Here is a 27488-nt window from a genome sequence, read left to right as displayed (position 1 = left end):
CAACCCCACCCATGCCTTCAATTTTCCTGGCTTCATAGGCTAAATATTGAATGTTTTTACTGCATTCTTTCCTGTTCCTCTCTTCATTCCTATGCCCCCCCATATACCTCAAGTACCTGTTTCCTGCTATCCATTTTATAAGACTGTGAGCTAGTTGTGTTAAGTAGTTACACCAGGAATCCTCCCCTGCATATACCATATGCTTGTGTACCTGTGCTTACTAAAATAAGGAGACTGGGTCAAAGCAACATCTCAGCTGGGTGCCATGCTTCATGCCCATAATCCTAGCTACTCAGGAGGCTGAGATCTGAGGATCGCAGTTCAAAGCTAGCCCAAGAAGGAAAGTCCATGAAACTCTTTATCTCCCAGTCACCACTAGAAAATCGGAAGTGGCCCTGTGGCTCAGGTGGTAGAGCGCTACTAGAGCTGAAGAGCTCAGGGACAACGTCCAGGCCCAGAGTTCAAGCCCCACGACTAACAAAAAAGCAAAACAAAAAAAAGTGTAACATCTCCTTGTTGGTGCCTTGCTGGGTGACGGGGGCTTTGCACCCAGCTTCAAAAGCCTAGGGATGAGAGAGGCTATTTATTGAAGTGTAGATGTCATACTGTTTGGCCCCAGGAGAGCTTTGCTACAGAGAACTTTTGTCTCTGACTATTTCCCTGAATTTTTTTTTCTCACCTCTGAGTTCCCCCCCCCCCTATGTGGAAACTGTAGCTGACTCCTGGGCTACTTCCCTAGATGAGAAGTTTTGCTTGTACCTGAGCATTTCCCTGTATGGTCTGTTTCCGTTGGGTATGGCCTCTACCCCAAACCTGGTTTTGTCTTTAAAAGCTTTGTGTTAGCTCTTTTCAGGGCTGCAGATCTTTGAGACAGGAGTCCACCTGCAGTCGCTGGCTCTCCAAGTCAACCTCTCAAAATGTGGCTTCTCTTTTTCTCATGACTGAATTCCAGTACAACACAACCCTGCATTTGTTTACGCACACACATATATTTTTATTTGTAAATTAGATCTAACCTTCACATGTGAGAGAAAAACATGAATTCCTTGTCTCTGGGCCTGACTTAGTTAATTTTTTCCATGTCCATCCATTTATTTTGCAAATGACGTTATATCGATAATTTTTCCTGATAGGTGAGTAAAACTCTATTGTGCATTTATGCCACACTTCCCACCCCCCCACCCCCCGTCCTGGGCCTTGGACTCAGGGCCTGAGCACTGTCCCTGGCTTCTTTTTGCTCAAGGATAGCACTCTGCCACTTGAGCCACATCACTACACTGGGGAACCAAACATCAAACAAACGACGCACTCAAAACACATCCGAACTATATAGCACTACCGCAAGTTATTTAACACGAACTCAAAATGAAGTCTAATCTGGCTGCAGATACCGGTCTCCTATTCCAGGCAAGCAATCAATGAGCTAGGTTTTGACCCATGAACGTGTCAAGGAGAGGAGATACCTTATGCAAGCGTACATCTCCTTTACAATAACAATTCCAACTTTTTAAAACCGTAGGCAGGCCAGCAGGCACCGGTGTGGCTCACACCTATAATCTTAGCTACTCAGGAGGTTGAGATCTTAGGATCACAGTTCAAGGCAGGAAAATCCACGAGGCTCTCTCACCGCCCACTAACCAGCAAAGGGCTCCAAGCCGACCTGCGGCTCCAGTGCTGGGAGCACTGGCCTTGGGCAGGGGAGCGCAGGGGCAGCGCCCAGGCCCGAGTTCAAGCCCGCGGCCCCGGGTGGAGGTGCTCCTGGCACGCACGGGGGTCCGGAGGGAAGAATCCCGGGGCGCCAGGGAGCTCCGCGCCCCGCTGCGCGCGCACCTGTCACCGAGCGCTCTCCCGGGGGAGGACGCCGGTCCCTGCTCTTAGTGCGCGTGCGCGCCGGGCCGCCAGCGCTTCCCCGAGAGCGCGCGGGCCGCCCCTTGGGGGCGTGGCCTCTCGCGCTCCACGTTTCGGGCGGGGAGTCCGCCGCGTGCCGCGTGGGAGTCTGGGAGGGGCATTTCCAGCCCCTCCCCTCCCCGCCCCGGGCGGACGCAGCGCCTCCGGCCCGCGCAGCGCCTCCTGGCGGCAGGCGTGAGGCGCTGGCGCCGCGCAGTCAGGCGTTCTCGGCGGGCAGCCCTCGGCGGGGCCTCGCCTTCAGCGCGGGGTCCTCGGCGGCCTGGGCGGCGACTGCCCCTGCTGCTGTCGTAGACGGGGGCGGCTGTTGGTGCGGCGGCTGTTGGCTCGCGGCGGCGGCGGCGGCGGCGGGGGCGGCGGCGGCGGCGGCGGCGGCCCAGGCCGAGGCGAGGCGGGCAGGCGGCGGCCGGCGCGGTGACGGCGGCGGCGGCGGCGGCGCCCGGGCCGGGCGGCGGCGAGGGGGGGGGAAGATGGCGGACGTGCTCAGCGTCCTGCGACAGTACAACATCCAGAAGAAGGAGATCGTGGTGAAGGGGGACGAGGTGATCTTCGGCGAGTTCTCCTGGCCCAAGAACGTCAAGACCAACTACGTGGTGTGGGGGTGAGTGCGGCCGGGGCGCGGCGGGCCGGGGCGCCCGTGCCGGCTCCGCGGCCTCCCCCCCCCCACCCCCGACCCCGCCGTCGGGGCCGCCGGGGCCCGCGGAGGCGCGCGGGGAAAAAGTTGCCGTCGGGGCCCGCGGCGGGCGGGACCGGGACGGGGCGTGGGGAGGCCGGGCCGCGCGGGCTCGTCCCGGGGACCTGCCCGCCGGCGTCGCCCCGCTCGTCGTCCGTCCCCCCGCGTCGTCGGGGGTCGGCGGCTCCCCCGTAGTCGAGGGAGACCGGGGCCGCCCACCCGGCCGGCCGGGGCCCGGATCGGGCTGGGGTTTCCTCCGGGAGAGAAAGTTGTCGCGGGGGATCGGAGAGGGGGGGCGGGTGCGGCGAAACTTTCCCGCCGGGTTCCGGACGGCAGGTTCGGGGAGGCGGGCGAGCCCCGCGCCGGCGGGCCCGGCCTCTCCCGTGGCGTCGCTGTCACGCGTGGATACGCTCCGAACGGGGCTCCCCGTCTGGTGTGGACGGGACGGACGGGAAGGAGCTCTGTGGAGGGAGGGTCGATGGAGGACTTTCGTGGGGGGGGGGGGTTTGGGGTCCTCCCCTCGCCTTTGCCCGGCAGGGCTTTACGGAGTTGATTCACCGTGCCTTGAGCTCCCCGCGTTCCATCCTGGTAAAGGAGTGTGGCATGGGTGGGATACTAGTTGGTGGGTCTGTGTGCGTTTTTAAAGCCGGCTCCCGTGTCACCAAGGTGTAGAACAGCGTAGTCTGAGGAACAGAAGAGCCCTCGGTACCCTTAATTGGAGTGGGAGAGAGACTATCTCTGACCGTGAGATAGGAAGTGCGTTCCGGTTTATAGGACTAAGAACGTCACGGTCCGGTCGGGGGCACTTAGTTAGGGACGGCGGCTCCGAGGCGCTGCCTTCGACGTTGGCATCCTGCAGGGTGCTTGCCTAACCGACAGAAGAAATAAATAAGCCGGGAAGAATTAGCCATCTGGGGGCTCACGCCTGGGATTCCCAGCCACTTCAGGAGGCGGAGATCTGAGGATCACTGTTCCAGGGTAGAAGAGTCTGAAGCTTATCTCCAGTTAGCCAGCCCAAAGTTGGAAGTGGAGCTGCGGACCAAGTGGTAGAGCACTAGCCGTGATTGAGCTCAGGGACAGCGCCCAGGCCCTGAGTTCAAGCCTCTTCTCCTCCCCCACCCCCCCAGCACATGCACACACAGAACGGGCGAGAATTCTGTGCATAAATGGAATGGTGAACTCTTAAGGGGGATGGAGCTGGAGGGGAGGTTTACACAGCAGTTCTTTGGTGCCAGTGATCTAGGAATGCTTCAGCTATTTTCAAACGCCCTCAGCAGCGAACCACACACAAGGTGTTCATTTTCTGTGTGTACATGGGTGCATAGATAGTATTACATTAAAATTACATTAAGAGGGGCTGGGAATATGGTCTAGTGGTAAAGTGCTCTTCTTGGGTACATGAAGCCCTGGGTTCGACTCCTCAGCACCACATATATAGAAAAAGCCAGGAGTGGCGCTGTGGCTCAAGTGACAGAGTGCTAGCCTTGAGCAAAAAGAAGCCAGGGACAGTGCTCAAGCCCTGAGCTCAAGCCCCAGGACTAGCAATAAATAAATAAAGTAAAATTACATTAAGAAAAAAATGGAGTTAAATTACTTTGTACAAAAATTCACCCATGTCTAAGCAGAGCTGTGGCTCAAGTGGTACAGTGCTAGCCTTATGAAAAAAGAAAAGGGACAACTCCCGGGCCCTGAATTTAAGCCCCAGTACCTGCACCAAAAAGCAAAACAAAACGAAAAACATCAAAAACCTTGCAAATGATACATGGTTTGAAGTACATTGACTTTTAGGAAAAGTTATGGTAGAGGCCAGAAAAGTAGACTTGGGGTTGATTATAGTGGGCTGTAGGTAGATGAATTCAGATAATAAATTTGAGTTATGATGAATAGATTAGGGTTGATTAGGTTGATACTTTTTGTTGATACTGGAGTTTGAACTCAGGGCCTTGAGCTTGTGAGCCACTCCTACAACCCTTTTCCTTTAGTTAATTTTTGGATGGTATCTCGTGTTTCTGCCAGAGTGAGCCCTTGGTTCATGGTCTCCTACATACCTCTCCTGTTGGTGGGGATTACAGGCTCAATTGTTCAGCAGTATTTTGTTTAAAAAGAGCCATAGAATACATTTCTTCTAAGTTAAGCACTAATGGTTTGATCCTTTTCTCTTAAGGATAGTTTCCAGTGTGTAACTGGCTAGTTTCTTTCTCCAAAGCCTAATTTGGTCTAATTCTAGGAAGTGTATGTAGTACTTTAGAGTATGAATTTATTTGCTTTTCCTATTATGTTTTTGCTACTTTTAAGTATATTTTATTATTATCATGATCATTTCTTTTTGTGGGTCATGGGGTTGGAACTCAGGGTCTGAGCTCTGTCCCTGAGCTCCTTGCATAAGGCTAACGCTCTACCACTTTGAGCAACAGCACCACTTTCTTACTGTTTTATTTAGTTTCTCCTTTGCTTCCCCTCAGGTTCCTCCTCTGTCTCTTGCGTTAAAAATGCTTTTAAGTAGTTGTAAAAGGAGTTTCTATTTTGCTTTTGTCTTCCTTTGTGTTCTTTTCCCCCTATTGACAGTCCATTTATTATTAGATTTTATAATTTATGTATTTTTAGACAAATGTTAAATATACAGCTAGATAGCTTAAATGGGTTATAGCTAAGAGAATATGTGCAATTGAGCCCAAAGAATTGAATTTGAGTTGTGAATAAAAATCTTTCCTCTCTGGACCAGTGGCTCATGCTTGTAATCCTAGTTACTCAGGAGGCTGAGATATGAGGATTGCAGTTTGAAGCTAGCCTGGGTGGGAAACTCCATGAGTCCCTCATCTTCAATTAAGCACCAAAAAAGCTGGAAGTGAAGCTATGGCTCAAGTGGTAGAGCCCTTAGGCTTGGGCAGAAAAATTCAGGGGCAGTGCCCAGGCCCTGAGTTCAAGCTTCAGGACCAGTGCCAATAAATAAATAAAATAAAATAAATAAATCTTTCTGTAATTGTTGCAGAACCGGGAAGGAAGGCCAGCCCAGAGAATACTACACGTTGGATTCCATCTTATTTCTGCTTAATAATGTGCACCTTTCTCATCCAGTTTACGTTCGACGTGCAGCTGTAAGTAGAATTCATTTTCAAACTTGTTCAGTTACTCCATTGACGAAAAGGCATTGTTTTCATCAAGGATAGCTCCCTTCCTTTGGTTTCCTGTCTGTGAAAGTCTCCGTAAGTGGCAGAATTAGGCTACTATGTGATTGGTGTAATGTTGATACCAATGAAAGTTTTACAGACAGTTAAACAGATGTTTAAGAATAAACATCTGTTTATTTTTATAAAGTCTGTGAAAGGTTCTTGATATTCTGCAACTCTCATCTCAAGACTTTTTTCTTTTTTGTGCCAGTCCTGAGGGTCTCACAGAGCTAGTGCTCTACCACTTCAGCCACAGCCCTACTCCTGGTTAATTGGAGATAAGAGTCTTATCGACTTTCCTGCCCTGTCTGGCTTTTAACCTGGATCCTCAGATCTCAGCTTTCTGAGTAACTAAGATTACAGGTGTGAGCTACTAGCACTTGGCTTCAAGACAGGTTGTTTTTTGTTTGTTTTGTTTTAATCTTAAAAATATTAACAGACACATTTTCAGAATTAATTTTTATTTTCCAGTCCTGGGGCTTGAACTTAGTCCCTGGGCACTATCCCTGAGCTTCTTTAAGGCTAGCTAGCATTCTACCACATGAGCCACAGTGCCACTTTTGGCTTTCCTGTTTATGTGGTACTGAGGAATTGAACCCAGGGCTTCATGCATGCTGGGAAAACACTCTTACCACCGAGCCACATTGCTAGCTCCAGAATTAATTTCTAATGGGCTTTTTTGGGTTTGGTTTGGTTTTTGTTTTTGATTTTGTTTTTGATGCTGAGGTTTCACATGCAGAGCCAGGACACTTTCCCTTAGCTTTTTTTTGCTCAAGGTTGGCACTTGAGCCACAGCATTTTGCTGATTAACTGGAGATCAAGAGTATTGAAGACTACTCTGCCCCAGCTGGCTTTGAACTGTGATCCTCAGATCTTAATCTGAGCTTCTTGAGTTAGGTAGGCATGAACTGCTGGTGCTCAACTATAGTGCCTTGGGGCTTGAACTCATGGCCTGGGTGCTCTCCCTGAACTTTTTCATTCAAGGCTAGCACTCTACCACTTTGAGCCACAGCACCACTTCTGGTTTTCTGGTGGTTAATTGGTTAATCTCATTACCATTCCTGCCCAGGCTGGCTTCGGACCATAGTCCTCAGATCTCAGCCTCCTGAGTAACTAGGATTACAGGTGTGAGCCACTGGTACCCAGCTGTAGTGCCATTTGAATGTCAGTAGATGTAACATCTTTATCCTGTGGCTGTAATGTACATAATTCAGTAATGACTAAATGATAGAGTGCATTGTTGGACTAGAAACAGAAAGTTAGAGGAAATTCAAATATTTATAACATTCCATGCAGACTTGTTTTAACAAGAAAAACTTTATGGGCTTTTAAAGGCTTATAAGGAGAAACTAAAATAGATATAATTTTTTAAAAAATGACTAGGGATTAGTTTCTAAGTAATGAAGTATAGTTCAACAAGTCAACAAGAAGTAAGTGAGGATGTTTGGTGGTGTTACGAGGTAATAGTCAGGGAGACATAGAGTTCTTATTCATTTTAGATGACAAAGAACTTCAACTGGGTTTATACTGCACTGTACATTAGAAAGAGAGTGATAAAAGTCACTCAAAAGTCCAAGTTGGCTTACTGCCTGGTGTGGACATTTTGCTCATCTTTTTACACATTACTAATGTAGGTAATTACAGGAAAACTACCCAGTTTTCTAAGATGCATATCCTCTTTTCAGATTTAATTTTTAAAAATCTTTCTTCTGCCTACAGAATTTATTCACATTAAGAAATAAAAAGAAAATTAAGCTGGGCACCAATGGCTCACTTCTATAGTACTAGTTAGAAGGCTGAGATGTGCGGATTGCAGTTTGAAGCCAGCTTCTGAGACTGATCTCCAGTTAACACTCGGAAAGCCACTTAAGCTTTGGCACTAGTGGTAGAGCGACAGCCTTGAGCAAAAAGCTGAGGTACAGCACCCAGGCCCTGAGTTCAACCTTTAGGGCTGGCACCAAAAAAAAAGTTATGTGATGTTGGGCACTTGTAGCTCATGCCTGTAATCCTTAGGAGGCAGAGATCTAAGGATCACAGTTTGAATGAAGCCAGCCGGGGCAGGAAAGTCTGTGAAACTCTTATTTCCAATTAACCACCCCAAAAAGGTTGTAAGTAGAGCTGTGGCTTAAGTAGTAGATTTCTAGCTTTGAGATCAAGCCCAAGGACTTACATTAAAAAAAAAATATATGTAAAAAGAAGTATTTGATGTAGAAGGTAAATGACCACCACTGTTAGTGTTTTCCTATAAAATATCTTGCACTTTATTTTATGTGAAAAAATATGCATCTTTCATTGTCAAGCTTAGTTTTGGTAGCTAATTTAGTTTAATTAAAGAGTTCAAGTTGAATATCTTGAAGTCTGGTTTGTGTATGAGAAATTACTGACACTTTATGAACTGAGACAACAGGGACTAAGATGTTAAGTTTCAAGCACATACTATTGTGAGTTTAATTAAAGAATAAATATTTACAATAAGTTAAAGGGAAAAAAGGACTTGATTGAGACCTTGAACAGGGATGGTTATCGCTGCTGCTTCTTGTTTTTTTTTTTTTGCCAGTAGTGGGGCTTGAACTCAGGGCCTGAGCACTGTCCCTGGCTTCTTTTTGCTCAAGGCTAATAATAACACTGCCATCTTGAGCCACAGCGCCACTTCTGGCTTTTTCTATATATGTGGTGCTGAGGAATCAAACCTAGCTAGGGCTTCATGTCTATGAGGCAAGCACTCTTGCCACTAGGCCACATTCCCAGCCCACATTGCTGCTTTTTAAATAGTTATCTTTTATATCTTAGTAGAATTTCAAAAGTTTACAAAAAATGAACACATTTAAAATGGTTTGTAGTTCTTTTTAGTCTAGCATTTTTTTTAATTCTTCAGCATTGAAAAAATTTTTTTAGTCTAGCGTTTTTGGATTAGTTTCATATAGTTGTCTTTTTAATAATTAATTTCAAATTTTGGCTCCAGACTGAAAATATCCCTGTGGTTAGAAGACCTGACCGAAAAGATCTCCTTGGGTATCTCAATGGTGAAGCATGTGAGTAGTGTTTTAATTGCTCCCACTCTTTTTTTCTTTAATATTGGGATTTGAACTAGGGACTTATTGTTTGCTACGTAGACACTCTGCCACTGTAGTCACCTTCCCCCAATCCTGGGTCCTTTTTGCTTTTGAGTTTTTCAGGTAAGGTTTCACATTGTTGCCTGTGGCTGGCTTTAGATTACCCTTCTATACCCTTATATCCTACTCCTCCCCCACAGCTATGACTGCAGGTATGTCCTTCTAGGCTTGGCTTGTTAAGATTCAATCTTTGCTGGTTTTTGAAAAACCTTGGAACTTGATTGTATCATTCACCTGACAAAGGCCCTCTGTGATTCCATCTACTTAAACTAATGCTTATTACTCCTTACTCTGGCCTCCTGATCTTGCTTCTGCTTGAATCTCTGTGACCTCATCTTCTACCAGTCTTTATTTGATCACAGCATTTCATCTCATTAGTCTTTTAGCTCTTTTATTCTTAAGGCTTTTATACTTGGTAGTCTGTGGTTGGGTGGATGGTGCTGGTTCTGGGGCTGGAACTCAGGGCCTTGTGCTTTCGCTTGGCTTTTTTGCTCCCAGCTGACTCTATACCACCTGACCTATACCTCCACTTTTTTGCTGGCCAGTTAGAGATAAGAATCTTGAAAATTTGTCTCCCTGGGCTGACACTGAACCTGTTCTCAGACCTCAGCTTCCTGAAAGCTAGGATTGTATGCCTGAGCCAGTAGTACCTAACTTTATTTTGTTTTTGTGTTAGGATAGCACTAATCTTGTTAGCTTTGAACTCAACATCTTCCTGCTTCCCTCCTGAATAGATAAAATTACAGAAGTGTACCACCAAGCCCAGCATGAAACAAGATATGATAAACTGGGGGGGAAAAAAGTTTACTTTCTATCACAGAAAAAGAGGCAGTTTCAAAAAAACAGAGTTTCACTAATACATGAAGTATTCCTGGGAATAATATGCAAAAAAACCCCAATAATTTAATGGACTATAGTCATATAGGAAGATCACAAAATTATATGGAAATATGCTTAATTTATTCATAAGTTACAAATTGCAACATTACAAAGATAGCCCTTTTTTTACCCTTATAATTTGAGTATACTTGAGTGAAACTGGAGGTATACTTTATATTGTTGGATATGAAGTGATTTGATGCAATCTTTGGGGGAATTGGTGACAGTTTATCATTGCAAATTTGACGTAGTCATCCTGCCTCTAGAACTGTATCTAAGAGGTATATTTGAAAATTATGAAATCACACACACACATATACACATACACACACACACCCAGATTTTCCTCATACTATTATTTATAAGGACAGAAGACTTAGAATTGAAATACTTATCCATAGGGAATTATTTAAGCAAATTGTAATTAGTATATAATAATTGTACAAAAGTTAAGGAAATTCCCCATGTTCTGGTATGGAAACATATTTGACATGACACTGTTAGGTAAGAGCAGGGTTCAGAACATTGTGTATGGGGCTGGGAATGTGGCTTAGTGGTAGAGTGCTTGCCTAGCATGCATGAAACCTTGGGTTTGAGTCCTCAGCACCACATAAACAGAAAAAGCCAGAAGTGGTGCTGTGGCTCAAGTGATAGAGTGAGCAAAAGAAGCTCAGGGACAGTGCTCAGGACTGGCTAAAAAAAAGAATATTGTGTATAGCCACCTCGCCTGGCATGAGTACATTTCTTTTTGGACAGTGTCACCTGTTTTCTCCCAGTTTTTCCCTCTGGTCCCGACCCACAAGTTGTTTAGTTCATTTACCATATAGTGTCTAATAATTGTATTTCTTGTATGTACAAAAGGGAAATCTAAAAGAAATACATATCATTTATAACATTGATTGCATGTTACATTGGTGGTAGGAAAAAGGTAGATGGGAATAAGTGCAGCCTTTTCTTATCTTGGTGTAGGTTTTTATAGTTTTATTATGTCGAGTCATTCAAAAATTAAGTAATATGAGCCAGATGTCAGTGGTCACACCTGTAATCCTAGCCACTTAGGAGGCTGAGATCTGTGAATTGTGCTTCAAAACTGGCCTGAGCAGGAAAGTCTGTGAAACTTTCATCTCCACTAAACTACAGAAAAAATTAAAAAATTACAAAAAGGAAGTGGAGCTAAGGCTCAAGTGGTAGAGTGCTAGCCTTGTGCAAAAAAGCTCAGGGACAGTGCCTATACCCTGAGTTCAAGCCCCAGGACAGGCACTAAATAAAGAAGTAAATAGAAAAGATAACTTGAAGTTTTCTGATTATGTGCAACCAAAAATTGCACATTTAATATGAATGTTAACTTAAACTTTGCCTCACGCATATATATTTATTATCAGTATACTTCTTTACATGTGTTTTATATTCTTCACAATTACTGATTAATTTCAGTCATATTGTTAAAAATAGTTTGTTTTCTTACAGACTTTGCAATCTAGATTAACCTTTTTAATAAATACTTTCACTGAGCTGCTTTCTTACTTTTTTTGGTCATAGGGTTTGAACTCAGGTCTTGAGCTTTTTTAGGCTAGCACTCCACCACTTTGAGCCCACTCTACTTAAGCTTTTCTGGGGTTAACTGGAGATAAGAGTCTCATGGACTTTCCTGCCTGGGCTGGCTTCCAACCATGACCTTCACATCTCAGCCTTCTGAGTAGCTAGGATTATAGATGTGAGCCACTGGTGCCTGGCTAAAACTTACTTTTACCTAGTGAAGTCCCTGCATTTGTAATAATATCTAATATAGGTATTCAAATACTGATCTGCTTATGTAAGTCTTTTTACATTTTCAGCAACATCGGCAAGTATAGACAGAAGTGCCCCCCTGGAAATAGGTCTTCAGAGATCTACTCAAGGTACGCTTGTCACATCTTTATTTTCTATGTCCAAAATCCCATTCCAAAATTCTATACATTTATTTACTTTCCTTTGTTTTTTTTTTTAATAGTCAAACGAGCTTCAGATGAAGTTTTAGCCGAAGCAAAGAAACCACGAATTGAGGTAATACAACTTTGTTTTAAAGCCGATTCACACTAGTACCTGAATCGTAGTAATTCTAGAAGCTCTTTCTTCTTGGAAATGTTTTTGAAGTGAAAAAAAAAAGTTGGTTAGCTTGAACAGTGTTAACTCTCACATCCAAGCTTTGTGATAGACAAATAATTTTTTTTATTTTTAAAAACTTATTATAAAGGTGATGTGCAGAGGGGTTACAGTTACATATGCCAGATAATGTGTACATTTCTTCTTGGACATTGTCACCCTTTCCTTCCCTCTCCTAGTTTTTCCCTCCTGTCCCTACCTATAAGTTATATAGTTCATTTTCAAAGTAGTGTTTAGTGAGTACCACTGACAGTACTTTTATTATCTCTGCTTTTCTTGGGAATATAGTGCTAAGTTTTAGGTTGGATATGTTTTCTGGCTGGATGTGGTAGTATGTATACACCTGTAGTCCCAGTTACTTGGAGTAGAAGCAGGAAGATCTCAGTTCACGTCTGGCCTGGACAGTTAGCCAGACCCTCACTCAAAAACAATACAACCAGAAAGGCTGTGGGTGGACCCAAGTGGCAGAAGACAGTGGGTTTAATCCATAGTACCACCAGACAAACACGCAAAGTTTAATTTTGTGAAAGTTCGGAAAAAAGTGGTACATCATCTTTCCTGGTACACATGGTCTGTGGCAGCTCCTCCTCCACTCTGTTGTGTTGTGAAAGCCATCACAGATGGATGATGGCTTGGCTTTGGCAGTGTAGTGGGCTTTGGGTATGGTTTTCCTACTCCTGTACTGGGGTCGGGGTGGGAGTTGTCTTTACTCTCATCTGTGAGCACTGAGTACTTGTTATAGTCGCTTCATTAACATTCTAGGTTTCCTGAAGCATGTATAGATAGAGTGGGATGAAGTGTCTAAGAAGGTTTATAAGCTTTTACACATGGTCATGAGTGGTGTGTGCATGCACATGTGTGTTCATGTGTATGCACGTACACACGTATATTCTTGCACACACAAGTGAGACTTGAATTTAGGGCCTTGTGCTCTTTCTTGACTTGATTGCTCAAGGCTAGAGCTCTACTCCTTAGCCACATCTTCACTTCCATCTTTTTGCTGGTTAATTGGAGATGGAATCATTTGAACTTTCCTTCCCAGGCTGGCTTTGAACCAGGATCCACTGGTGGTGTGAGCCACCAGTTCCTGGCTGGTTTTTTAACTTTTAGATGGTACAAAAGTTGATAGGCCTACATTCGTTACAAAATGTTTCACTTTTAGTATAGTATTTAATGAATTATTAGAGTTGCCAAGCTCTTTAAAATGGGCTTTGTGTTAGGTTATTTTGGCTCATGTGGATTGGTGCATGTGTCAAGCTATACTATTGAGTAGGATAGGTATGGTGAACACAGTTTGGGCTTAGGACTTTTTTGTGTGTGTGCCTGTCCTGGGTCCTGGTCACTTTCCCTGAGCTTTTTTTGCTCAAGGTTGTCACTCTACCACTTGAGCCACAGCTCTACTTTTAGCTTCTTGGTGATTAGTTAGAGATGAGAGTCTCATGGACTTTGTTGCTCAGACTGGCTTCGAACCACTATCCTCAGATCTCAGCCTCCTAAGTAGTTAGTATTTTTTTTTTTTATTAAATCTTGGGTTTATCAGAATGGAATCCCACCGGGCTGGGAATATGGCCTAGTGGCAAAGAGTGCTTGCCTCGTATACATGAAACCCTGGGTTCGATTTCCCCAGCATCACATATATAGAAAACCGCCAGAAGTAGCGCTGTGGCTCAAGTGGTAGAGTGCTAGCCTTGAGCAAAAAGAAGCCAGGGACAGTGCTCAGGCCCTGAGTGCAAGGCCCATGACTGGCAAAAAAAAAAAAAAAAAAAAGAATGGAATCCCACCCTAAGTTAAGGAAAATATGGTTCCTTTCCATCTTAACCCATCTTTATGTGACTATTCATACATATTCTTACATTGGCTTAAGTACAGGAATACCTGAAACTGCAAGGGGGATTTTTTGGTAAGAAAAATCTCTGAGGTGATTTCAGAATTAAATAAAAATGTGATGTTGACTAACTAGGGATTATTTCCAGGATGAAGAATGTGTACGCCTTGATAAAGAAAGGTTGGCTGCTCGGCTGGAGGGCCATAAAGAAGGCATTGTGCAGACTGAACAGATCAGGTAAGGGTTGCTTTAGTGGACAGGAGTTATGTAGAAGTGTATATGGAAAATGCCATCTGCATTCATGTTTACCTCCTTCATTCATTATATGCCTCTGTTTCTATGTTCAGAAGATTAATTATCCCTTGGACTCCATCAGTAATTGTTCCTTTATATAAAATAGCATGATATTTGTATATATCCTATACTTGCCTTGCTGTATTTTTTTAAATTTTAGTTTTTTGCCAATACTGGGGACTCAGGGCCTTGAGCGTTCTTGGCAAGTGCATTACCACATGGGCAACTCCTCCAGCCCTTTTTGCTTAATTAATTTTCATTCAGGGTCTCATGCATTTTGCCTTAGGCTATCCCTGAACTATGTTTCGTCTACATCTGTCTCCTACATAGATGGGATTGTAGGCATGCCTTGTTTGCTTCTGTTGGCCTAGAACTATGAGCCTCCCCTCTCCTCTTCCTGTGTGGCTGGAATTATAGGTATGGGCCACCATATTCAGCCCCCTCTGTATCCTTTAAGTTATTTCTAGATTATGTGTTACAGTTTAGACTTTCTGTGTGACAAATACCTGATAAAATGATGGAAGATTTATTTTGATTCACAGTTTCAGAGGTTTATCTAAGACCACTTGACTCCATTGCTTCTGGGCCAAGGTGCAGTAAGGCAAAGCCCCTGATCATGGAGGGAGGCTTGTTCTCACTCAGAGTCTACCCTCCCACTAAGCCCACTCTCCACAATGTCCTGTCTGTGGGGATCAAACCTTTAAAACATGAGCCCGCTGGGGTCATTTTATAATTAAACCATAATTTTCCCCCCTTTGGTACTCATTGTGTTGGTTTCGTATTATAAAATTAATTCAGTCCATCTCTAGAAGTCTCCATTTCTCAAATGTTCAAGACTTCTGAGACTCAAGGCAGACTCTTAGCTGTGAGCCTCCATAACATTTCAAAAGCACAGTACATATTTTGAACATTTAATGACAGTACACATTCCTATTCTGAAAAGTAGGAATGTGGACATAGAAAGGAGGAATGGGACAAAAGCAGACCAGAATCCAGCAGGGCAAAAATATTAAATCCTGCAGTGCCATGTCTGACCTCAGTGGTATGTGTGTCAGGAAGCGAGCTGCGCTGGGCTGGGACAGCCCCCCTAGAATGGCCTTGCCACTTGTAGCTCACGTGGCACCTCAGGCTGCCACTGTATACTGCCTGCAGCGCAACAGACATTCCACATTCCTGGTATCTTCAGCTTCGCCTTCATCATTTCATACATTGCTCACTCTCTCTCCCTGTTTGCAGAGATTTGACCCTACCACATGTTGCTGGGCCTCCCAGACCCTCCTTTGAAATTGTGTGGAAGTCTCCATGCCTCCTTGGCTCTTCTTGGATTATGTATGCATACAAAAACAGCATCATGTAGATAGATGTCAAGGAGACCCATTATCATCCCAAGCTGTAGCTTGGCATTCTATGAGCTTATTTTTTTGGAAAGTTCAAGTTGTTTTTTTGCCAGTCCTGGGGCTTGGACTCAGGGCCTGAGCACTGTCCCTGTCTTCCTTTTGCTCAAGGCTAGTACTCTACCACTTGAGCCACAGTGCCATTTCCGGCTTTTTCTGTTTATGTGGTGCTGCGGAGTCAAACCCAGGCATGCATGCTAGGCAAGCACTCAACCTCTAAGTCACATTCCCAGCCAAAGTTCAAGTATTTTAGATCTTTCTAATCTTATTTTTGCTCACAGTTCTCTCTCTGTTAACTTGGTTAAAAGCAGCTGTAGCCTTAGTGTCTTTGTACTGAGCTTCCTGAAAATTTTCTCTTCCAAATTAGTCTTATTACTTTTGTCTTTTTTTTTTTTTTTTTAAGATTTTACTGGCGTGTAAACTTAGGCTTTGCATTCTCACATATTTGCTTGTTTGCTTACAGCTAGTGTTCTGCCCACTGGAACCACATTTCCAGTTAGGCATTTTGTTGGTAAATGAGACAGGAAGTCTCATGGACATTTCTGCCTGGGCTGGCTTTGAATCTGTCTTCCAGTTCTTAGAAACGTTTTCTGAGTAGTGATTACAGGTGTCTGTCAAGTTAGTCCATTACTTTTCAGTTCAGCCTAATTCAGAGTCTGGGTGCAAGGACCTGTTTGCTACACTAGTTTTTTTACTTTTGTTTTTTTAAAGCCTCTACTCTTAATTCCAGACAGGGTTCTTATTCTCACTTGAAACCTCAGGAACAGTTTTGTTTTGTTTTTACCAGTCCTAGGGTTTGGACTCTGTGCCTGAGCACTGTCCCTGGCTTCTTTTTGCTCAAGGCTAACACTCTACCACTTGAGTTACAACACCACTTCTGGCCTTTTCTGTGGTGCTGAGGAATCTACCCAGGGCTTCATGCATGCTAGGCAAGCACTCAACCACTAAGCCACATTCCCAGCTCAGGAACAACAGTTTTTGAACTCAGCCTCGGCACTGTCCCTGTGTTTCTTTTTTTGTTGTTCAAGGCTAGTGTTCTTCCATTTGAACCAGAGCTTATTGGTGGTTAATTGGAGATAAGAGTCTCATGGACTTTCCTGCCAGGGCTAGTTTTGAACTGCAGTCCTCACTTCTCATCCTCCTGAGTAGCTATAGTTATTGGCATGAGCCACCGGTGCTTACATGAACTTTTATATGGTATATCAAGCATATCAGTTTTATATATAAGAAAATATCAATTATTGTTATTTAAAGTTTTTACTGGAATTTTATAAATATATGAAAATACATGCTTAGGTAAAACCTGCTGCAAAAATTTAAGAATAAATTGCTTTTAGGTCTTTGTCTGAAGCTATGTCAGTGGAAAAAATTGCTGCAATCAAAGCCAAAATTATGGCTAAGAAAAGATCTACTATCAAGACTGATCTAGATGATGATATAACTGCCCTTAAACAGAGGAGTTTTGTGGATGCCGAGGTGGACGTGACCCGCGATATTGTCAGCAGAGAGAGAGTGTGGAGGACGCGAACAACTATCTTACAGAGCACAGGAAAGGTAATCACAGTGTTACCCGTCCCATAGTTACAAAATTATTTATAAATTAGGATTTGGAGGAGTGTTCAAATTATATGTCTTTGAGCAATCAGTAGTAATATAAATCTTCAAGTGGCCATATATGCTATTCCATTCACAAGAATGGAATAAACAAACAAAATCTGGTTCAAAGTCTTTATGCATCATTTGCGAATCATAGTGTAGCTTAGTTTTCATGTCGAGAATTTTGTCTAAACTTGATGTAGTGGGATACTGATTATAAGCTTTCTGACTCACTGGAGAGCTGATATAATCATTAATTATTTTTTTTTATAGAGGACATACAGTTAGCAGTCAACAAATATGTGTTGTCTTTATACATTGTGTTCTCTGTGGATGGTAGACATTAGTTCCTTATTAATGGAAATGTTACTTTATTTTTGCCTCAGGAATTTGGAGTTTGTCTTCCTCTTCCTGGTTTGTTTTTGTTTTTGTTTTTTTGGTCCCCTTGCTTCTCTCTTCCATTATCCTTCTCTGTTCTCCTTTTTATTCTTTTCACTATTAGACATAATGCATTAAAAGACAAGGTACAGTTCTGTGCATTTGTATCTGTACAGCCAAGGATTACTACTTAGAAACAAAGAAGTATATATCCCTTTTTGGACACAGTTTTCACTTTCTAGCCCAGGCTGGCCTTGAAGCCCTGATCTTCCTCTTGCTTCCCAAGTACTGGAAGTGTAGGTGTATACCCCAACATCTAGTACAGACTGTTTCTTTTTATAAATTAATTTTATTATCAAGCTGAGGGCTTACACTTCTTTTCATATTTGTTACCTTCCCCCCCCCCCCCGCCCTTTTCTCCCACCTTCTTCCAGTGTGATTTTGATCATTGAACTTCTGGACTTTAGCCTTAAATCCTTTTTTTAGAAAGAAATTATTTTTTTTTGTTATTACAAAGGTTACAGAAGGGTTACCGTTTCATGACTTAGGTAATGAAGACATTTCTTTTTGGACATGTCACCCCTTCCTTTGCTCTCTCCCAGTTTTTTCCTCCTGTCCCCACAGTCTTAAGTTCTCTGTGCCATATAAGAGTCAAGCTGTTATGCCTGGTGCCTGTGGCTCACACCTTTCTTTAATCCTAGCTACTCAGGAGGCTGAGATCTGAGGAGCATTGTTTGAAGCCAGCCCAGGCTAGAGACCCCTGTCTCCAAATAACTACCAAAAAGTCAGAAATGGAGCTGTGGCTCAAGTGGTAGCATGGGGGGGGGGGCGGGGGGGAAGCGCAGGGACAAACGCCCCTGTGTTCAGGCCCCAAGAAAGGCACACAAAGAGAATAAAGTTGTTACCAAAGTACATGAAGAAAATAATTCTTCCTGCTTTTTTGCCAGTCCTGGGCCTTGGACTCAGGGCCTGAGCACTGTCCCTGGCTTCTTTTTGCTCAAGGCTAGCACCCCACCACTTAAGCCAGAGCACCATTTCTGGCCTTTTCTGTTCATGTGGTACTGAATAATCGAACCCAGGGCTTCATACATGCCAGGCAAGCACTCTACCGCTAAGCCATATTCTCAGCCCTTCCTGTTTTTCTTACTTTCATTTGTCAAAAATTTTTTTTCCCATAGGTTGTTGGGCTTGAGCTAAGGGCCTGAGCCAGGTCCCTGAGCTTTTTCTCTCAAGGCTAGCATTCTCCCACTGTGAGCCACAGCTCCACTTCTGGTATTCTGTTGATTAATTGGAGATAGTCTCACAGACTTTCCTGCCCAGGTTAGCTTTGAACCTTAACCCTCAGATCTCAGTCTCCTGAGTAGCTAGGATCACAGACTTGAGCCACTGGCACCTGGCTTATTTTTATATTAAGTAGTTACATAAAATCGTTTCAATACCATAAATCTTGATATGAGTAAAGAATAACACATAACTTACAAGTTATGAGTAAAGAATCATATTCCAGAGCTTAGAACTGTAATGAAATCTAATGCTGAGAACTTTCTTTTTCTACTTTTGTTAGTTTACAGTTAAATGACCTACATATTCATTTTCATTACCTAGTATGACTAATTCTCGAAACATACTGTGGCTTATAGAGATCCTGATAATTACTGGAAATTTTAAACTTAAAGTAAAGAAATAACAACTGATGCCCTCCTTTTTGTCTTTACATCAAACGGTAAATTTTCAAATAACTGAGATGAACATTTTTCTTTAAGCTGTAGGTGGCAGGATTGTACCACAATTCAAAAACCTAGTGGTCTAATTTAATTTAATGTTACTGGTACCACCTTATTTAAAAAATGAGTTAATAGTTTAACAATTGTTGTTTAGGTTTGCTTCAGTATTAAAGTATACTATTTTTTTCTGTTAAACTTTAATCTGAACAGATTTTTAGACCGACCTTCATTATTTCTGGTAATCAGGACTTCTCTGTTTTCTGAGTTTCAGGGGAAAAAAAGACAGGTTTAAATTGCCATAAAAAATAGAAATATATTCTTTTATGTACCTATATTAAAACACCCCAAATAATGCAACCCAGTTTTCTAATGCCATTAAATTATATATCTTATTCTATAAAAATAACACAGTACCAAAAATAGTACAAGATAGATCAATAAGTTTTAAGATGATTTCCAAACCTATTACCTAAAGCAAGTGCCATTTGTTTTGGTATGATGTAAGATAAGGAATATCCACAATTATGTGCAAAGTTATACTGTATTTCTCCTTTTTCTAATCGTGAGGCTCTATATAATTGTTCTCTATAGTATTTGACTAATAATAAGAGAGCACAACAAATACTGGATGGAGAAGTAAATGAGAATACGGCTGTCTTCTTTTTTAAAAATTGATTTATTGTCAAAGTGATATACAGAGGGGTTATAGCTTCATACGTAAGGTAGTGAATACATTTATCAAACTTGTTACCTCCTTCATTTTTCTCCTGCCTTTCCCCTTCTCTAACTCCTTCCCCACCCCCCTCCCCCCACGGCTATCTTCTTATACTAGGAAGTTTAAAGAAATTTAAAACAAGGTCACTTTTTTCTTGGTGCTAGCTTTGAACTCAGACCCTTGAGCTTGCAAGATAAGAGCTCTACATGTGAGCTATGCCTCCAGTCTTTAAAACAGTGTCACTCTTGTCTTTTTAGTAGTGAAGCATCATTGTTTTTTTTTGCCAGTCCTGGGGCTTGAACTCAAGGCCTGAGCACTGTCCCTGGCTTTTTGCTCAAGGCTAGCACTCTACCACTTGAGCCACAGTGCCACTTTTGGCCTTTTCTATATATGTGGTGCTGGGGACTCGAACCCAGGGCTTCATGTATACGAGGCAAGTACTCTTGCCACCAGGCCATATTCCCAGCCCCATTCTTGTCTTTTTGTACCTTTTGGAAAATGATTTTCTGTATGTTTTTTATGTTTCCATAGAATCATGTTTTTCTTATTTTAAATCAATTATATTTAAAAGTTGTTTTAATTTTCAATGTGGTAAATATTATGACTTTAATGTCTCTGGGGACCTATTTCCTAAGAGTGCAAATGTAATTCTATTTTATTCAAATGTTAACTTGTTTCCTAGTTATATGTTTCAATAGAGGCTGAACGTGAATAAAACTGTAGGTAATTATGCTAAGTGAATAAAAATCATGAAGTATCACTAGTTTTATGATCACTGAACTGTGGACCAGTTTTCTAGTGGTTGGATTTTACTTGTGTGCCATTGAAATGTGTTTTCTTTTGCTATACCAAAGTAAAGTTGCATACTTAAAAAGAAAGGGAGGTGTATGGCTAGGCCACAGGTTACCTAGCATATGTGAGGTCCTAGGTCTGATCATCAGTCGGGGGAAGAGGAGAGAGAGGGGAAACCAGAGGGGAAGAACAAGTTTTAGCTTACAGTTTGGGAGGTTAAAAGTTGAAGGTTGGATCACCTATCTGTTGGCCTTTTGTATGTCACACCAGCATGGAGAGACCCCTTAAAACCCAAAGCTGTCAACATTATGTGCATGCTATGTGCCATAGACACAGGATACTTTGGGACTGACAGAGTTACCCATAATGGAGAACAACCCTCCATAGTTGGTGACTCCAGTGTCAGTAACGGCTCATCATCTCAAGGATTGAGGCTGCCCAGCTAACTCGAGCTTAGGAGGAGCAAATGTCTGCAGTTAACTCATTTAACACCAGCCTGCCCATGAGAAAGAACTCTTCAAGGCCAGCATCAGTTCCTTCTGACTGCAGTAACGTCATGGTTCCCCAACCTCAGCATCACCACACTGATAAACAGGCCTTGAGCTTGTGAACGTGTGGAGACAGGCCACATCCTAGCCATAGCATTACTAATGAAGCCTGGGGAAACAGGAAAGAACTGAGAGGAAGAGAGCTGCTTACTGCCTTTGTGTACCTAGATAGACTTAATTAGAATTCATTTATGTTGTAGAACTTTTCCAAGAATATTTTTGCAATTCTTCAATCTGTAAAAGCCAGAGAAGAAGGGCGAGCACCCGAACAGCGACCAGCTCCAAACGCAGCACCTGTGGTAAGAATGCTTTCTGCTTATATAGAATTTTGTTTTGTTTTGTTTTTGTTGCCAGTCCTGGGGCGTGGACTCAGGGCCTGAACACTGTCCCTGGCTTCATTTTGCTCAAGGCTAGCACTCTGCCACCTGAGCCACACCACCACTTCTGGCTTTTTTCTTTATATGTGGTGCTGAGGAATAGAACCCAGGGCTTCATGTGTACAAGGCGAGCACTTTTACCTCTAGGCCATATTCCCAGTCCTACATAGAATTTTTTTTTCAGTACTAAAATATTTTTATTGAGGTTGGAAAAACAATATAGCACCTAATTTTCAGAATAGTTTCAGCATTCACCTAGACAGCTATATCAGAATCAATTTATTTTGTGTCCTATGCAGTCATTTATAAAATAGAGTGGACCAAAAAATTGTCCATTTAAAGCAATTATTATAACCAACAAAGAAAACTATTCCATGGCCTTTAAATATTTATCAAAACAGTAATACTTTGTACAGTTGTTACACATAGAAATTTTAATGAAAGTACTGGTGTACATTGTAATTTGAAGACATTTCGCTTTTTGTCTGTTGGCCCCCCCCCCTCCCTTCTTGTGATAGTTCTGGGGCTTGAAAGGATGCTTGAGCTCTTTTGCTTAAGGCTAGTGCTTTACCATTTGAGCCACAGCTCCATTTTATAGCCTTTTGGGGGTTAATTGGAAATAAGAGTTTTACAGACTTTCCTGCAGAGACTAGCTTCAAACTGTGATCCTCAGATCTCAGCCTCCTGAGTAGCCACTGGTATTAAGTATAAACTTGTACGTATATGTGGCATTGTCCTTATTTTGGTAAGGACAGTAATTTTCTAGCAACAATAGTATCTGAAAAATGACTATTAGTCATCAAATGTGGCTTATTCACCTTTTTTGTTTTGTTGTGTTTTGTTTTGTTTTGTTTTATGGTCTATATAAAAAAGGGGCAAACAAAATAAATACCTCAACAGACACTAGTGGCTCATTCCTGTAATCATAGCTACTCAGTAAGCTAAGATCTGAGGATTGAGGTTTGAAGTCAGATGGGGCAAGAAAGTCTTAGGAAACTCCAGTGAACCAGGAAAAAATTAGGAAATGGAGCTGTGGCTCAAGTGTAGAGCATTAGCCTTGAGCATAAAAGCTCAAGAATAACTTCCAAGCCTTGAGTTGAGTTCAAGCCCCAGGACCAGCTTTAGATATTAATACTAAAGTAAGATTTTAAATATTAATGTAACTCATAATTTATTTTTTCTCAGGATCCCACATTGCGTACTAAGCAGCCTATCCCAGCTGCCTACAACAGATATGACCAGGAGAGATTCAAAGGGAAAGAAGGCAAGTTGCTTGCTTTTAACCTTCCTCTTACTGTGGTTGTGCTGACCTCGAAGGCGGTATGTTCTGATGTTAGAACTAGGAAAGTCTTTTGCAGGGAAAATCTGCCTCACTCATATCTTTGTAAATAGAAATCTTTTTGAACACAGCCATTTTAATTCATTTGTATATTTTCTTTAGTTCTATGACAGCACAATTGATGTTGTTTTGACAGAGATAATATAGTGGGCAAAGTTTTAAAGTAATAACTGGCACTTTACAAACAAAATTAATCTCTGGTTGTAGTTTGGATTTTACAAGCAGATAGCTTGTGTCATAGCTCATTATATTGTGTGAAATTTTAGTATTACCTGTATTCTGTCTGTGTTTCCCTCATGTAAAGATAGACATTTCTAATAGGGTTATTGTTGGAAAGTAAACTTCTTAAAAAAAGAGGATATTCCTAAAAAGATGTCTGATACGAAAGAAACTATCTACAAAAGTTTGCTATTAGTAACACTAGTTCTTTTGTGTGGGTACAAGGTGTGGGAGGGTGTTGTGAGACTTGAACTCAGGGCCTGGGTGCTGCCCCTGAGCTCTTTTTGTTCAAGGTTAGCACTCTACCTCTTGAGCTACAGTGCCACTTCCGGTTTTCTGTTTGTTAATTGGATATAAGTTTCATGGACTTTCTTGCCTGGGCTGGCTTTGAAGATCTGAGGATTGCCCTCAGATATCTGCCTGAGTGGCCAGGGTTAAAGGTGTGAGCCAGCGGTGCCCAGCAACACTAGTTCTGTCTAGGGAATTTATTTTAGGATGGAGATTCTATGTATTAAGTCATGATCTCCAATTAGAAATGTGTACATTGAAAACTTGAGCAGTGTGGACCTTCTGTGAGCAGGCGAGGCATTCCTTGTGATTTCTATGTAGAGTTCCGGCTAATGCAGTAGCACACCCTTTCTGCATGATTCCATAATTGATGGACCAATATCCCTTCCCATTTCTCTCAGCATAATTTGAAATCCCCATTTAACATTCTTTAAAGAATCTGTTACCTTATTACTGAGGTTAATCTACTTAATAAAGCCGTACCCTGAGTAAATGCCATAGGAAGACAGTGATCCATTCTTGTATTCACTGTAACTTTTCCTTATAGAATGAATCATATAAAGCAGCTCATGCAACAGGTCCAATTTTTTTTTTCTTTTTGCGATTCCTGAGGCTTTAACTCATGCCCTAGTCTTTGAGCTGCTTTTTTTTTTTTTTCCTCAAGGCTAGTGCTCTACCGCTTGAGCCATAGCACCACATCTGGTTTTTCCAGTGTATCTGGTACCAAGGAATCAAACCTAGGGCTTCATGCATGCTAGGCAAGTACTCTACCATTAGGCCACACTCCTGGCCCCAGGTCCAACTCTTTATGGACTATTTCCACCCTGCTCTTTGTATATGCAAATATTATTTATATTGTCTTGGCATTATAATGGCAAAATTTGATATGGGGACAGATTTGTGGCTTGAAAAGTGTTAAATATTTCCTATATCACCCTTTTTGTGCAAGGGAGGCTTGGTAGTGTCCTGGGGCTCTGATTACAACAGTGCTGTCAACAAACTATAAATAACATGTATGAATAACAAGCTATGAATAACATGATTGGAACTTTGGGACACAACTTTTTATAACTTAAGAACTATTTTTATTAGTTCTTCTAGTGGTACTATTATTGATTATTGCTAGTAAATAATTTGAGATTTCAGAGAATTAAATTTAATTTTTGAGCATAGTCACAGAGATAGTCTTAACCAGTTTCTGTGCAGTAGGTTTATTGCTGTGTATAGAATATATTTTTGAGGCTGGTGTCTTCTATAAAGATTTTATACATAGAAGATTCAAAGCTTTGTTACAATGTTTTGGCTTTCATATATAATTTTAGATAACATTAGATTGGGGGTGGGTAGGTTGGTCATGGGGCTTGAACTCAGGGCTTGGGTGCTTCCCCAGAGCTTTTTTGCTCAAGGCTAGGTCTCTACCACTTTTTTTTTTTTGGCCAGTCTTGGGGCTTGGACTCAGGGCCTGAGCACTGTCCCTGGCTTCTTTTTTTGCTCAAGGCTAGCATTCTGCCACTTGAGCCACAGTGCCGCTTCTGGCTGTTTTCTGTATATGTGGTGCTGGGGAATTGAACCCAGGGCCTCATGTATGCGAGGCAAGCACTCTTTGCCACTAGGCCATATCCCCAGCCCCTCTCTACCACTTTGAGCCACAGTTCCACTTCTGGATTTCTGGTGGCTAATTGGAGATAAGAGTCTCAAAGACTTTCCCTGCCTTGGCTGGCATGGAATCGAGAGTCTCACATCTCAGCCCTCCTGAGTAGCAGCTAGGGTTACAGGCACCACCAGCTCCTGGCTAACTTTAGATTTCTTATCTATCATGAAATAAATAATCTTTAATAGCCAACCCCCTTTTGTTTATAGAAACGGAAGGCTTTAAAATCGACACGATGGGCACCTACCATGGCATGACACTGAAGTCTGTAACGGTAAGTCATTCTGACTGCACAGCTTTTTTGCTTCAGGCATTTTATGTGAGTAGCAGATGTTGAAGAGAATTTTTGTTTTCTAATATCTCCTATTCAGAACATGTATTTTTAATGATCAATTGTGCTGATAGATCTGTGTGGTTATTTGATTCCTGGTAGTCCTGTTTCTTTGTTTTTCTCCAAGCTTCAGTATGTGTAAATAAAAACTTTTTTACTAGCTTGCAACTGGGGCAGTGCTATATCGTTAGGGAGTATATAAGGTCACACAGGAACTTAAGAGTCACTCGGGGACAAGCTCTTGGCTGCATTATCTCTTGTTCTTTTGGATGTAATACCTTATGTGTTTTAAAAAGTTAGAGTGGCTGGGCACTGGTGGCTTACTCCTATAATCCTAGCTAACCAGAAGGCTGAGCTCTTAGGATTGCAGTTCAAAGCCAGCCCAGGCAGGAAAGGCTGTGAGAGTCTTCAACAAACTTAAGAAAAAGTTGGAAAGGGGTGCTGTGCTCAAGTGGTAGAGTCCTAACCTTGAGCAAAAGAATCTCAGGGACAGTGCCCAGGCCCTGAGTTTAAATCCCAGGATTGGCATCCAAAAAGAAAAAAGTTTGAAAGAATGCAGTGATGATGGGGTACTGACACAGCGCACACCTGACAGAGTCACGCCCTCGATATTCACGAGGGGCCTCACTCCCTCCACTCCCCTCTCCCGTTTTTCTTTCTCCCTTAAGCTCTCTACTGCCACCTCCTACCCACTTGCTGTGTTGCCCAGGCTGGCCACTTCGGCTCAAGTGACCCTTCTCCATCAGCCTCATGAGTACCTGAAGCTACAGGGTGACTCTGCCTGGCTCCTCTTAACTGATTTATTTCTAGATGTCTGATCAAGGTATACTTAACACTGTTAACTTTAATTGGTGAGGTAGAGCAGGAATTCTGTTACCTTCGTTTGCACATTTATGCCCTAGAAGTTTTATACTTTAAAATACAGTGTATATCCATTAGAGTATCTGTATACTGAAAACCTACTAATAGTGAAATTACTTCTATATTTGCTTGTGAATCACCAGATCTTTACAGACTCCATTTAACACAAAATTTCTCACAATTAAGAAAGACCTTTATGTCAGTTTGGAATTTACCATGCTTCACTCATTCATTTCCAGAAGCAGACAGAATAAATGTAGAGAACCTGATTGAAAAGTTAAGAACCTTTGTATCTTTTTATAGACCTCAAATTGGGATTGAGTATCAGATGTTTTATTTGGTTTTAAATTGTCATCAGATTTTTTTTTTTTTACTGAAATTAAATCATTCAACAAGTACCTATGGAATACTGTTTAGTTGTGAATAAACTTCTTTAGGAGAGAGTAGTCAGAGCCTCTCACCGCTGACTAGAACAGAGTCCTGGCAGAAGAACATTCTTGCTGAGTGAAATGGGGTAAGATTGAGGGCCAGTAGATCAAAGCATGATGGCCAGTGCCTCCGGTTTCAGTTTTGTGATAGAGGGCAGAAGTGGCGAGTTGATACACAGAGATGTGCTTTTCTTACCATTATTAAGAACTATAGTGTATGACTATAATAGTTTATTTAATTCTTACCTGATTCAGTTACTAACATTTTCTTAAAGACACCAGCCTTGCCTCTGATTATTCCCCAGGTGAATTACTAGGGAAACCGAAGTTATTATAATTATCCATCAAAATTAATTTTTTTCTTTAACTGTTACTGTTGTTTTTCTCTTATATATAGCTCTAAAAAGGCCATAAAATTTATTTCATTATATGAGCTTCTATGGAAAGAGTAAAAGCAATGATACTTTTTAGACGTGATACTTGAAACAGAACAATTTTTGTAGAACCCAAGGATACCTTAATTGAGCAGTGTGAGTTTGATAACCATTCTTCCTGTTCAGAACCTTTATTCTAAAATATATTCAAACAAGGTGTATCTAAACAAATTTACGCTTTAGGATTTTAAAGAATAATCATGAAAATAGTCAAATTGCTATTTATCATTTCTTTTTTTTTTTTTTTTTTTTGCGCCAGTTGGAGCTTGAACTCAGGGCTTGAGCACTATCTCTGGCTTCTTTTTGCTCAAGGCTAGCACGCTGCCACTTCTGGCCTTTTCTATATATGTGGTGCTGAGGAATTGAACCTAGCACTTCATGTACACAGGCAAGCAGTACTTGCCACTAGGCCACA

At 42.1% G+C, this 27488-nt stretch overlaps 1 protein-coding gene across 1 annotated transcript in view; it reads left to right on the top strand.

Moving 5' to 3' along the window:
- Window positions 1-2175: 2175 nt before the first annotated feature.
- Window positions 2176-27488, top strand: part of Cdc73 (cell division cycle 73) — a 92186-nt gene continuing 66873 nt past the window's right edge. Inside the window, exons 1-10 of the mRNA XM_048357445.1 lie at window positions 2176-2506; window positions 5568-5673; window positions 8708-8777; window positions 11573-11635; window positions 11728-11780; window positions 13853-13941; window positions 16730-16946; window positions 21346-21444; window positions 22708-22786; window positions 25229-25293. Of these exons, the coding sequence (XP_048213402.1) occupies window positions 2376-2506; window positions 5568-5673; window positions 8708-8777; window positions 11573-11635; window positions 11728-11780; window positions 13853-13941; window positions 16730-16946; window positions 21346-21444; window positions 22708-22786; window positions 25229-25293 (972 nt within the window). The 5' untranslated portion in view covers window positions 2176-2375. The remainder of the gene's footprint in view (window positions 2507-5567; window positions 5674-8707; window positions 8778-11572; window positions 11636-11727; window positions 11781-13852; window positions 13942-16729; window positions 16947-21345; window positions 21445-22707; window positions 22787-25228; window positions 25294-27488) is intronic.

Source organism: Perognathus longimembris, chromosome 11 (genome assembly GCF_023159225.1).
Source record: "Perognathus longimembris pacificus isolate PPM17 chromosome 11, ASM2315922v1, whole genome shotgun sequence".
NCBI lineage: Eukaryota > Metazoa > Chordata > Mammalia > Rodentia > Heteromyidae > Perognathus > Perognathus longimembris.
This window is presented reverse-complemented; position numbering and strand designations above follow the sequence as displayed.